This window comes from Leuciscus leuciscus, assembly GCF_965113295.1.
Source record: "Leuciscus leuciscus genome assembly, chromosome: 3".
In the NCBI taxonomy this organism is placed as follows: Eukaryota; Metazoa; Chordata; class Actinopteri; order Cypriniformes; family Leuciscidae; genus Leuciscus; species Leuciscus leuciscus.
The window spans coordinates 65,791,747-65,805,738 of NC_138727.1; the positions used below are offsets into that span (position 1 = coordinate 65,791,747).

At 37.6% G+C, this 13,992-nt stretch overlaps 2 protein-coding genes across 4 annotated transcripts in view; one reads left to right on the forward strand and one right to left on the reverse strand.

Moving 5' to 3' along the window:
• The window catches only part of LOC309495469 (apoptosis-associated speck-like protein containing a CARD), a 19,426-nt gene extending 13,155 nt beyond the window's left edge, over nucleotides 1–6,271 (reverse strand). Inside the window, exons 1-5 of one of the 2 annotated variants that reach the window (XM_082165271.1) lie at nucleotides 6,139–6,258; nucleotides 5,460–5,523; nucleotides 4,936–5,211; nucleotides 4,777–4,837; nucleotides 2,344–2,888 (exon numbers count right to left, since the gene is read on the reverse strand). In XM_082165271.1, coding sequence (XP_082021397.1) covers nucleotides 2,591–2,888; nucleotides 4,777–4,837; nucleotides 4,936–5,194 — 618 coding nt within the window. In that variant the 5' untranslated portion in view covers nucleotides 5,195–5,211; nucleotides 5,460–5,523; nucleotides 6,139–6,258 and the 3' untranslated portion in view covers nucleotides 2,344–2,590. Of the gene's footprint in view, nucleotides 1–2,343; nucleotides 2,889–4,776; nucleotides 4,838–4,935; nucleotides 5,212–5,459; nucleotides 5,524–6,138 lie in introns of those variants that run through there. The other variant, XM_082165270.1, reaches the window with a different exon arrangement.
• trip10b (thyroid hormone receptor interactor 10b) overlaps nucleotides 1–13,992 on the forward strand; it is a 21,677-nt gene that overhangs the window by 1,146 nt on the left and 6,539 nt on the right. Inside the window, exons 1-9 of one of the 2 annotated variants that reach the window (XM_082165224.1) lie at nucleotides 6,636–7,054; nucleotides 8,546–8,661; nucleotides 9,308–9,361; nucleotides 10,378–10,525; nucleotides 10,635–10,697; nucleotides 11,307–11,411; nucleotides 11,498–11,626; nucleotides 11,702–11,848; nucleotides 13,837–13,992. In XM_082165224.1, coding sequence (XP_082021350.1) covers nucleotides 7,031–7,054; nucleotides 8,546–8,661; nucleotides 9,308–9,361; nucleotides 10,378–10,525; nucleotides 10,635–10,697; nucleotides 11,307–11,411; nucleotides 11,498–11,626; nucleotides 11,702–11,848; nucleotides 13,837–13,992 — 942 coding nt within the window. In that variant the 5' untranslated portion in view covers nucleotides 6,636–7,030. Of the gene's footprint in view, nucleotides 1–6,635; nucleotides 7,055–8,545; nucleotides 8,662–9,307; nucleotides 9,362–10,377; nucleotides 10,526–10,634; nucleotides 10,698–11,306; nucleotides 11,412–11,497; nucleotides 11,627–11,701; nucleotides 11,849–13,836 lie in introns of those variants that run through there. The other variant, XM_082165225.1, reaches the window with a different exon arrangement.

Below are 13,992 nucleotides of genomic sequence, written 5' to 3' on the forward strand. Positions count from 1 at the left end.
AGGTTCTGGCGTACGAACGGCTTTATAAGTCTGTATATAGGGGAAGAGCGGGGCACAACCTAACGCTTTTTGACTTTCTCAGTTTGTGTAAATCTACTTATGGTTCAGAGTATTTATTTTTTCCCACATTAATTTCCCACATGTCTAGTACAATTATGTGGTTTTGTTTTATTAATACAGTATATACTTTTTTCTTGACATACCCCGAAAGAATGGAAGTGAAATGTGACAACATGCCCCATAGGTGGGGTACATTGTAACATGTGTGGGGCACATTGTAACATAACATATGACAGCTTAAAATGTTATCTGATCTAATAAAAAATATATACAAAACAAACTAAAATATTTTCTAAATAAAATACAATTAAAAAACTTTTTCATATAAAATAATGGCAATTTTTAATAGTTAAATATAAACAAATTTTTGAGTTTTGACTACGAACACATGAAAACACAGCTATACAACATAGTTCAAAACAAATAAATAATTAGTCATTTCTGAACATTGACTCTCAGTCTTTATTCACCTTTTTCTCACGTTTTCCCAATAAAATTAATAAAAGTATAGAATATAATAGCATATTTCTAATAGGGGCACATTGTAACGCAGTGTGACAACATGCCCCCGCCTGCACAACTGGGATTTAAACCCTGCTAGTGTCTTCTGCTAGTTAGCGAAGCATTAAATAACTATCTCAACTGTTAAATAACATCTTGGAGATTAAAATAATATCAGATTTGTCTTATTTTAAATAAACACAAAAAATAGAGATGAAAAATTAACTTAAGTAAGAAATTAACTTTTGCTATGGTTTAATAAATGTCTATGGATATCTTCCAAAAAAAATTATAATTTTGGCGGAATTTTTTTTTCTATATAGTGTTGATATGGCAACTAGTAAATACACAAAGTTTCGTCATCCAAGCATGAGCGGAAGTATTACTAGCCCCGTGTTAGGTTGTGCCCCGCGCTCCCCTAAGGCCTATTTTGCGTACGCCATTTTTGGCTTTCGGGCGCACGTACGCTTTTAGTAAGGATCCTGCACACAATTTAATAAATGAGACACCTGTCCTTTGGATTTTCATTATGTTGACTGACATGTAGCCTAACATGTAAAGGGCAGTAATGTTTAACTTTTTCGAGATTGCAAAAAAAAAAAGAAAAAAAAAAGAAAAGTAGTTTACTTGTCTTGAATCATTGACAATTATAATATAAAGGTAACTATAACGATATAACATAGTGGAGCTCGTTCTTGGGTTCAAAAACGGTAGACAAAAAAACGCTGCACATGTGAACGCATCAAATCGTTTCTTTGAAATGAAAAATGTCGCCGATTTTTATGTTGATAATCTATATAGGCTATATTCAACCAATATATGTTAAAGACAGCATGATTCTAGGAGACATTGATATTCTGAAACCATATTAGGAATATTTTAACAGGTCAAACAGCTACTCATAAAAAGCTCATTGTGGACCAGTCTATTTAGAAATATAAACTGGAATAAAGCTTGGCGTATTTGTGAAGCATATTAAATAATAAATAAAAGAGGTTACATTTAAAATTGTACATGGTTTATATCCATCTAAAAGTGTGTTGGAGAGGTTTAGTTTAGATTTTGTTCATGTGATCCGTTTTGTAATTGTATACACAAAATATTTTTTGGGTGGATGTGGAAAATTTCATTAGAAGGAAAACAAATGTTATAATTAAATTAAATAATTTTGATATATGTATGTAGACTATTATTCCAATGAAAGTAATAATAATAATAATTTAACATATATTACAAAACTACATAGAAATGGTCAGGATTCAAGCCAAACTCATTTTCTTCAGGAGACCAAGGATCATTGCACCAGTCCGGAGTACATTGTAAATAAGAAATACTTTATGAATATACCGGTTTTTTTTTTTATTAATAAATTTGTACACTCTGACATTTTATTTATTTATTAATACTTAATTTCTGTATACTATATTGTATACTACTAAAGTTAGTTCGATCAAAAAACAATAAAAAAAGAGGATGGAGACACGTGTCAGTGTTTATTGAACATCTAGTGGGCACGTCGTCATCACATTCTCGAGTAACGCAACACGCGTGTTAAAGGGACAGTTCACCCAAAATTAACATCTGTCATCATTTACACCCTCATGTTTCAAACCTGTATGACTTTCTTTCTTCTGTGGAATATAAAATAAAAATATATTTTGCCATCTTTGATATCAACTGTAGTCACTGTCACTATGGGTGAATGAATACACACTATACATGTCATTTCTTGAGATTAAAACAGTCGTGAATTTTCATAATAAAATAAGCATACAGACATAATGCTTTCAATTATGGAATTTATTGAAGATTTACAAAGTCATTTGGTTAGTAAAAAAATTATAATACACATTTATCAGATTTCTTTGTAATGTTAGTATGAATTAATATTTTGTAAGATAAAAGCTACTATGCATATTTGGTTAAAGCAATATTTTTCCTGAATCATCACTAGAAAAGTCTTCAGTTTATATTCAGCAGTTTTACACACACACAGCTTGAGCTCACGGTGGAGAATCAGACCAATGATCTAAAAGTGGTAAAGCTTTTCTTCCTGAAGAATCGAGATGAATTTAGCCTTCACAGGATCTTTGTGTTTGCGTATAATGTTACAGATCTTTCTCATTTTCTCCTGACTGGTTGAACTCTCTGTGATTTCTGAATATTGTTCATCATGTATTAGTTCTTGCTGACACAGTTTATCTGCAATGATCTGGGCATTTGTAACCCCCTGAATGAGATCTGGCCAATGGCTAGTGAAATATTTTGCTTTATCTGCATCAGTATTCAGACACGGCTCGTCTTTCTCCAGATGTTTCTCAGAGAACCTGTAGCACAGAGAGAACCAGAATGAAAGAGTGAGACAAACAGGCTACAAAGTTAAGACTGATACTAGCAAGTATATGATGCAACTGAAAAATAAGCAAATATAAGCATTTCATGACAGGCAGGAAAAATACATGGCCTGTAATTTTTTTTAAAACACTCACCATTGGCAGGCGTATATAGACAGTATATATTTTTCTGTTTTCTTGTCTACATGAAAGCTATATTCTCTATCAATTAGCTAAAGTATTCCTCACATGTATTATACACTGAACAACATTATAAACGCAACACTTTTGTTTTTGCCCACATTTTTCATGAGCTGAACGCAAAGATCTAAGACTTTTTCTATGTACACAAAAGGCAATTCGCCTTTGGCTAAGCCAAACCCTAGAATGTAGATTGACCAATCACAGCGCAGCCAAGAACGAGCTCCCACAGAGGTCCGACACTTTCTCACAGCGCTCCATTGACTTTAACGCAGGTGTCTCATATTTTTTGGTCTCGGCAGACCATTACCGTCGTAGTTTTATCAAAAATATGGTTAAACGTTGTGCCTGTGGCATTTGTAACACAGATATGCGTTTCCCAGAGAGGTTGGAGGGGGGTGTCCGTTTTTTTCCCTTCCCAAAACCTTCCTGACAAGTGTCGTCTTAAACTGTGTGGACGTCCTCACAGTCAGCTAAACCCCTCAAGGATCAACAAGCACACTTTTGTGTGCTCTAAGGTAAATTTTGCTTTTAACCTTACTGTGAAGTTATACTAGTTAGACAGTTTTATGATGTTTGTTTTAGCTAACTTTGTTATTCAAGATACAAACACCTAACGTTAACGTTAGGTGTTTGTATCTTGAATAACAAAGTTAGCTAACATCCAGCCGCTAGTCAAAACATACAATCCTGACTTACGTGATAACTAAACTATCGCTAAGCTTGCTTGCTAGCACCTTGATTCTTCATTAATTAGGGTTGAGAACCGAAATCATAACCTAAAACAGCATAAAACTGTTTAACTAGTATAACTTCACAGTAAGGTTAAAAGCAAAATTTACCTTAGAGCACACAAAAGTGTGCTTGTTGATCCTTGAGGGGTTTAGCTGACTGTGAGGACGTCCACACAGTTTAAGACGACACTTGTCAGGATTTGACTTCGGTTTTGGGAAGGGAAAAAAACGGACACCCCCCTCCAACCTCTCTGGGAAATGCATATCTGTGTTACAAATGCCCCAGGCACAACGTTTAACCATATTTTTGATAAAACTACGACAGTAATGGTCTGCCGAGACCAAAAAATATGAGACACCTGCGTTAAAGTCAATGGAGCGCAGTGAAAAAGTGTCGGACCTCTGTGGGAGCTCGTTCTTGGCTGCGCTGTGATTGGTCAATCTACATTCTAGGGTGTGGCTTAGCCAAAGGCGAATTGCGCTGTGTGATAAAACTGCACATTTTAGAGTGGCCTTTTATTGTGGCCAGCCTAAGGCACACCTGTGCAATAATCATGCTGTCTAATCAGCATCTTGATATGCCACACCTGTGAGGTGGATGGATTATCTCGGCAAAGGAGAAGTGCTCACTAACACAGATTTAGACAGATTTGTGAACAATATTTGAGAGAAATGGGCCTTTTGGTACATAGAAAAAGTCTTAGATCCTTGAGTTCAGCTCATGAAAAATGGGGGGGCAAAAACAAAAGTGTTGCGTTTATAATTTTGTTCAGTATAAATCAGTGTTTTAAAGGTGAAAAAAACATTAAATAACTAAGTTTACAGAAAGTGGGATAATTTGTTTAGTAAAATTGCAAGTATCAAGACGATGATATCATATTATCTTTGATGTTTTTTTTGTTGTGAAGAGAATATTGAACTATTATTGAACTATTAGTCAGACTCACCCGGTTGTGTGTGTGTCACTGTTGTTTCTCTCAGGACTCTGTTTAATGTCCCTCAGAGACACTATAGAGAAATAATCAATATTAAATCCAGCAAAGAGTGAATGTGTTGTTGTGTGTATGTGAGTGTTTGAGAGTGGATGAGTGTGTGTGTGTGATTACCTGTCTTGTGTTTGCTCTCTAGCTGTTCAGCCAGATTATTCTGGTTCATCTTCCTCAGGATCTTCACTGTGATCTTCACAGTTTCTTCTGGTCCAAAACAGTCCACCATCTTGTCCACTGTTTTTAAGACATCTGCTTTCTCCATTACAGACTTCGGAATGCATTCATGATCCTTCTTCAAGTGCCACTGAAACTTCTTCAGATCACCTTCTACTAGATCCTCCAATGAGTTCACGAGCAGCTCCTCAACAGACGCCATATTCCTTCACAGATTCACTTCAGCAGGACAAAGAGAAAAAGACAAAGTAATTACACTCTAAACACATGGATCACAAAACTAAAGCAATGCTCAAATTGAGCTTTAAGCCAAGATCCCTTCAATTAAAAATTAATGAGGTTTTTGCTTTCCAACAGGTTTCATTTACTGCCATCTTCTGGTCAAACAGCAGAAGCACATGTCCCATTACAGCAGCTCATCCTGAAATATGTCCTGTATTTATTCATCAAAGTATTTATTAACTAACCATGTAGATATAAGTGTCACACACACACAAGTGTCTCTCCTGGACTTCTGTTCTATTCACCTCCACTTGCAATCAGTGACACACAAATGAAGGATCTCATTATTTGTACTCGCCTCAAACGCGTCCCATATACAGTAGTCCACATTTGAAGTGGATCAAATAAGTTCATCAAAGTTCTCCTAAGACAAGAACAGGTATTGCTCAAAATTCATGTTTGATGAATGGTTTCGATCCACTTCAAATGTTGACTACTGTAGTATTAGTGGTCAGTTATCAGGATAATACAAACCATGTTGGTCTATTGTTTTAAACTATTGTTTAATCAATAGAAATAATCCGAGCACATAATAAACCTACGGAGGATTGAATAAGATTAAATGTATGCATTAATATGAACGATTTTGTAACTTGTATCACTGACACTGTACCACAACTTTACATTTCTTATGTTTCTATACGTCCCTTATGTATAATTATGATTTACTAGCTCTCCACCTTACTTTGCAACGCGGAAGTAAGCTATTTTCTTCAAACGTGACAGACTTTCGATTCATTAATATAAGTGCAGTAAAAGGTAAAAAAAGAGGAAAAAGATAGTGCTACAAAACAGTGTGTTTATGATAATGAAATTATAATTACATGATAACAATAAAAATGTTGCAATAAAGCAGCATAACAGACCGTGTTTGTACAGGTACAGTAATGACACCGGAAGCCAGAAACATTAAAGTTGCAAATGGTCTTGTCCACTCTTTTGTTAAAACAGATCAAATATATGTCGACATTAATATACAAGTTATAAGAATAACAATACTGAACAGATCAATTACCACAGATCATAACACTTTTGTCTGTACCGGTCAAATGGCGTCTTGTCATGAACAATAGAGCTTTCTAAATTTCGATTTCGTTTTCTCTGCTTGAAAAAAACATGAGTTTTCAAATAAATCCTGACGGGGGAAAAACCTGTGATTGGTCTATTTCGTCACCAACTGACTGTGATTGGTCCATTTTGTCACCAACTGAATGTGATTGGTCCGTTCTGTCACCAAACGAGTGTGATTGGTTCCCCGTTCGCCCTCCTCGAATCAGGTTCAGTAGTCGTTTGTATGGATATTTTTAATCCAGTAGATGTCAGTGTGTCACAAACTTGATTCAATATCGCCACTTTCATCACCTCGGATCATAAAGTTCTTCCATTTTACTAGTGTTTTATTTGTATTTCTTAACGGAGTTATAAACGGTGTTATTTGTCAAATGTCCACCGACTGAAAGCGAGCAGTGATTCAGAAGCACAATCACACACACCTGTGAACTCACACACACTCACTCAGGTGTCATGAAGTGAAACTCACTCGCCACAGATCACTGAGAGAAACCACACTACTCTTCTCTTCACTGAAGGAGCGCTTTACCTGGGGAAAACGAGAGTTAACCGTGTTTCATGGGAATATAGGTCTCTCGTGACCAACAATACAAGGGACTACCTCATTTCTGAAAGGATTTTGAGTTAAAACAACTTCCTGTAGGAGTTTAGTGTCTCAGACTGCAGTGGTTTCTGATATAAGATCATGGATTGGGGATCAGATCTTTGGGTAAGTTCGTTCTGCCTTTAATCACTGATAGCGAAGAGAATACACGGTTGAAGTGTTCACTGATCCACCTGCAGCTTCCCAGACACCTGTCCTTTGGGTTTCATTATGCTGACATCTTTAACATGTAAAGGCAGTAATGATTAACTTTTTCACGATTGTAAAAAAGTAGTGTACTTGTCTATAATCGCTGACAATCATAATATAAAGGTAGGCTATCTATTTATATAACGATATGGAGCTCGTTCTTGGGTTCAAAAACGGTGGACACGTGAACGCATCAACGTTTATTTGAAATAAAAATGTCGCCGATTTTTATGTTGATAATCTATGGGCTAAATTCAATCATTGTGACACAGAAAGTGCGATGTTGTGAATGAAACCAATTCCCAACAGTTACATGATGTTCCAGCGTTAAAAACACACAGAACGCAACTGGGAAACGCTTCAAATGTGAACGCTTTTATTTGGCAAATCGGATGTTTTCCTCATGCAAATTAATTTTGGTTTTATAAAACAGTTGTAAAGTAGATACCCTACTCCACTTCACATGTTAAACGTGCGTAAAGGAGTTAAAACTGTTGTCACAACATGTATTTAAATGTTTACTTGTATTATGTATTCTGTAAGTCACGTGACAGCTTGACTGTGATTCCCTTTCACTGGCTGTGGTTTTAGCAGCGCTGGTGTGGTTTAACTGGGTTAAAACCAACTCCCTACAGGTTAAACTGGTTTAGGTGTCTGATCATCTCGGAACAGCAGGAGAGATCACACAGACTGTTTCTCATCTGATTGATTAGAAATGAGTTCAGGACCAAAAGAAAGTAGACCAACACCTTCCTGTTAAACAGCATGAGTCTGATGAAATCTGATTAGGAGCTTAACTTAGTATAAAGAGACAGTGATGTGTGTGTGTGTGTGTGTGTGTGTGTGTGTGTGTGTGTGTGTGTGTGTGTGTGTGTATCTACTTAACCATTTTGGGTTTAAATATAAGTTAGCTGCTACACCCAATATTATTATTATTATTATTATTATTATTTTAAAAGAAGATAAGATGTTAATAATAAAGTAATCTAATACTGTGTTTTCATATGGGGTAGAAGTAGGTTATAATATTTATAATTAGCTAAATAAAACATACAATAGAAGTTTGGCTTGAAGCCAAATGTGTCATGTGACTCATTAGGTCGTCCTGTCAAAACTAGAAGCAGATTGACCAGTCTAGCGAGTTTGAGGGTGTGCACGTGGGAGAAAGAGACACACACACACACACACACACACACACACACACACACACACACACACACACACACACACACACACACACACACACACACACACACACACACACACACACACACACACACACACACACACACACACCCACCCACCAATGTACCACACCTATTCTGAGACCAGACTATCCTACACACCAGTGACAAATAACAATGCACTGTTAATCCATGCCATGGTGTGTATGGTGTGTGTTTGCAGGACCAGCATGACGTGATTGAACGACACACTCAGAGCGGACTGGATCTGCTGGACCGATACGTGAAGTTTGTCAAAGAGAGAGCCGAGGTTGAGCAGACTTACGCCAAACTGCTCAGGCAAGAGACTGCGTTGTGTGTGTGTGTACGCTGTAGATCAGGGGTTTCCAACGGTTAGACGCATCAAACCCCCAAACATCATCATCATCATCATCATCATCGTCCTGAGAGAGGAGTTAACATTTTAACATTAATATTATGAATTTGTGTAGTATTATTTGTAAAATATTTAGTTTCTATTAAGTTCATTTATGTAGCTCTTTTCCCCCTCACTGTAGTACTGTGATATCAGATGCATTATTTATATCAATTTTATTTATTTATTCAATATTTTTAATTTATTTTAATCAATTTATCAAAATATTTACTTAGTTTAATCTATTTTTATTTTTTGACACTGTTTTCTGTAAACTTTTATCCCTTATATAGAGAGCATTGGCTCATGAATATTAATTAGCTCACACAGGTTGAGCAACATCATCACCTCAAGCCCTTTTAAACTCGTTTCTGCATCATTTCTTTTGTTAAATCAACAGAAAGCATTTCGTTTTTTTTTTACTTATAAGGGTGGCGGCAGTGTTTGGAAACCCTGTCAGCAAAGTTATTATTATGATAATTATTCCATGTGCGTTAACAATGTAAAGTTACCTTGTGTTCTTGAAGGCCCCTGGTGGTGTAACCTGTTTTTATGTGTGTTTCCCTGAAGGAATCTCTGTAAGAAATATTCCAGACGAGGCATCAAAGAAGATCAGGACACAAAGTGAGTGAACCGTCTCTCGATCGCTCGATTCATCATTGATAATCAGCATTCCTGTGAGTCGAACAGTAGATCACTGCGCTAGCAACGCCGAGATTACGGGTTCGATTCCCTGAGAATGCATGAACTGATAAAATGCGTATCTTGAATGCAAAGTCTCTTCGATTATGAAAGCGTGACTGTAAACGCAGTATGGCTGTCAAAATGGCTGAAAAGCGATTTATTTATTGTTATTTATCGAATTTATTTAGCAAAATTCGAATTATATTCTAATTCTAAAGGCAATACTTAACATTAGAGGAAAAACATACTGTATTGTCTCCTATGCCATCAAGAGGGCGCAAGCTATATATATATATAATAAAAACCAAATCAAGCATCGCATATTTTATTGAAATGAAATGACATTCACTTTTTAAAGTGCATTAACTTTTGAAACAATTGTTCTTAAAATATAATTTATTTAATGTGCATGCAAGGACAACTGGGTTACACTAGTGCATAAATCTGTGTTCGTGCATCAGTAACCTTAGAAAACACGCTTCAACACACAGTGTAATGAAATACATGAACACAAAATAGCAAAACGCCATTCAGAAACACTTCTACTCACTACATCTACATATTGTTCATCAAAAACACCAGACGCTCAGCTTGATCTGAGCGAGTTTCTGTTTCCAGCTGATGAAACACACACTCAGCTCTGACCGATGTGCAGGTTTGGTCAAGCGTGTCAATGCATGGTTTTTGCCACCAACCGAGAGGGTTTTCATCAGCTGGGAGCCTTTTCCCGCCATTTTTCAAATTAACATCACAGATACTGGATAAGCTAACAAAAACAAACCGCGCAAGTTACGCCATCATCATCATGTCTCGCGCGTCTCTCGATGCAAATTCTAATGCCCCGTTTTTGCATTCGAATGTGCAGTTTTTTGCAAAGAATTTGACGAATATTCGAAATTCAATTTTTTATTTGCTAGCCCTACTGTAAACTCGTGTTGTTGACGGTGTGTGCGCAGGTTGAGCAGTCAGCAGGCGTTTCAGGACGTGCTGAACGAGCTGAACGAGTACGCGGCTCACAGAGACCAACTGTCCGAGAACATGACGCTCACCATCTGCGTGGAGCTCAGCAAAAACCTGCAGGAGCTGCGGCTCGAGCGCAAGAACGTGAGCCAGACCTGAAACACACGCATCTCACACACACTGCACACAGATGCAGAACATCTGTTCCCTGTCATGATCCTCCTGAGTGTGAAACTCGTTTCCTCTGTTGTAGCATCTCTGTGAAGTTAAGAAGGCTCAGCAGAACCTGGAGATCACCTTCAAACAGCTGGAGATTGTGAGTAAATGTGTTGTGTGTGTGTGTGTGTGTCTGTGAGGGAGTGGTTGTGTGTCTGTGAGTGGGTGAGCGAGTGTGTGTGAGATAGAGAGCGAGTGTGTGTGAGATGTGCAGATTATTGACATTTAAATGCACAGTTTCCCTAAAGCCCCCAGGGCTTGGGCCCATCATCATTGCTTGCAGCTATATCTTTTTTATTTTAGTTTGTTTTTGAGTAATGAAAATAGTTTTGTTTAGTAATTTTAGCCAATTGTCTTTACTTTCCTTTAATAGTTCAGACTGAGATTTGACGAACAAAAAAAAACTTTAATAAACTATAAAAAAAAAAAACGATTAAAAAAAAAGGACACAAAAAAGATTTGAAACATTTACAATTTGTCAATGTTGACATACCTAAAACTAATCTATGTATATTTTTATTTTATTCTACTTTGTTTTGGTCATGAAAATGTATTTCATTTTAGTTTAAGGTTGTTTCATTTAAGAAAAATGATTTAATTCAAATTTTCTTTAATGATGATAACTGTAAAGCAGCCTCTGTACACAAAAACATGAACACACGCATCCCTGCGCCAGATTACATCATGACTGACTGATTTTTCTAACCAGAGTAAGAAGCGTTTTGAGAAGGAATGGAGAGAAGCAGAAAAGGCCAATCAGCAAACCGAGAAAGTGCAGCAGGACACCAACTCCACTAAAGCAGACGTGGACAAGGTACATGCAAACCTCACACACACTTCGTACGACCTGTGCTCTTGGTTTGATGATGCATCACGTGTGTGTGTGTGAGTGTGTTTTAGGCCAAAATGCACGCACACAGTCGCGTCCACATCGCGGACGAGAGTAAGAACGAATACGCTTCACAACTCCAGAGATACAACAAGGAGCAGAGCAACCTCTACCACTCAGAGATCCCCTCCGTGTTTAAGGTGCGTCGGCATGTGGTTTGATCGAGAGAATCGTCCCGAGCTGAATATTGAACACTTCATGTGTGTCGTCGACAGAAGCTGCAGGAACTGGAGGAGCGGCGCATCCGGCTGCTGGCCGACGGGTACGTGCAGTTCTCCGAGACCGAGAAGAAGCTCCTGCCCAACATCAACAAGTGTTTGGACACGATCAGCAGCACTGGGAGGAACATCGATGAGAAACAAGTGTGTACAAACACACCACTCTCACTCACTCACTCACTCTCTCTCACACACACACACACACCACTCACTCACACACACGTACGCACACTGGGTCTCATTCATGAAACATTCGTAAATATACGAGTAAATATGTGAGTGATTTGCGCGTAAAGAGACCTTCCCGAAAACTCTTCTCCTGATTCACAAATACTTCGTAAACGTCAGATGTGATAGTGAAATGTATGTGTGTGTTAATGAATTCCAATCAGTCGTAAATGGGACGCGCGTGCACGCTCATTCTCTCAATTACCATAAATCCCGCCTCATTAAATCCGACTGACAACTATATATGGGCATCATATTATGACACCAAACGAAGGATTTCAACATGTCTTCTCAAAAGCGAATGAAAAAGAGAAATTTCTCAGATGCAGAAATTGAAGTTTTATTATCAGAAGTTCATTTAAAACGCCACATTTTATTTTCAAGCGTAGGCATAGTGGCGTATCAGGTCCTAAAGAAAAGGAAGCTTGGCAGCATATATTACAGATGCAGTTAATGGAGTTTCATCTGTTTCATCGAACAGTCCCAGAAGTGAAAAGAAAATGGTTCAACATGAAGCTTGACTGCGCAGATGTTATTACTGGCTCTCATAATAAAAGTAAAAAGAGAAACCGTATGTAATTACTGTATATAATATTTTTTCAAAACGCTGTGTAAATATGTACCCGATTAAGGTGAATTAAAATGCAGCTTTATTAATGAGCAAAACGTTCGGATGTTAAACGCACTATTTTCGCGTGGCTGGGAGCAGGTGTAGATTTCTTTCGTACCAACTAACATTTGGAAAATACAAACATTTTAATGAATCCGAAAATTTACGCCAGAACCACTTTACACACGATTTACACACAAATTCGTTCTGCTCGTGTTTCATGAATGAGACCCAATGTGTGCATTGAAATATCATAGTGTAAAGTGTGTTTGGTTTTCTGCTAGCTGGATTTACCCAGCCTGAAGGAAGTTCAGGAACACTGGCAGGGTTTTGATGTGAAGTGAGCTGATAGGAGCTCCAGACTGCCACCATTTTGCACACTTTTTTCCTGCCTGTGCGAGTAAATTTAGTAAGAGGTCGCCCTGGTGCCACCAGCACGTTGCCCAACTAAGAGCTGCCTTTTATGTTGCTTATGAGAAACATAAACGAAAGAGAGATTTATCAGCTCGGAGCAATAATAGACAGCTCAGAACAGAGACGATCTCGATCATGTGACGCTGCTACTACACAGTGCTGGGAGATCCTGGGAGAAAGTGTTTGAATTTGCCACAGAAATAAAAACATCTAGTGAGAAGTGTTCAAATTCAGCTTATAAACCGCATTGGATCAAACAGCGCTGTCGTGAAACATGAACGAACAAGCTATAGTAGGCTTTAAGTTTACAAATCACCAACATCCACCTTGGATTAATGTAGTTACACTAACTGTAACCATGGTATTGTGGCAGAAATAGTTGAATGTTTCCTACATTATTCATCTCAGGGTTCGTACTGAAACTTTTTGAGAGTGAAATTCAAGTACTTTTCAAGTGCTTCACACTTTTTCTAGCTCTTCAAAGCTCTAAATATTGTCTAATGTGATGATTTGGAAAACCAAAAGTTAAAAGATGTAGGAAAACTGGCAAACAAACACTTTTATCAACAACAAAAAAAGACTATAACCAGTAGATGGCGGCGGAGGAGCACTTGTTTTTTAATTAGCCATCTCTGGAAAAAAGTAGGAACTCACAAAGTCTCATGTAAAACAAAAACGTTTCTTCAAATTGTGACTGAATTACACAGAAAGCAAATAAAGAGCAGCGCTTCTTTTATAATCACTGAAGCTGTCTGTTAGGTCACTCTTTTGAAACTATATGAGACACGTGTGAGATTACTGAAACCTATAATAAAATGTTGATTTAAAGAAAGGAAAATATCCTGAAACTCCATGACTCTGAGTGTGTGTGTGTGTGTAGGAGACACTGCTGCTCGTCGAGCAGTACAGATCTGGCGCAGCGCCCCCTGCTGACGTGGAGTTTGAGGATTACAGTCAGGGAATCAAACCTGTGGCGTCTGACAACACCCCACACCTGCCGAAGGTGCGCATCAAACAACTGTTCAAGAAGAAACAG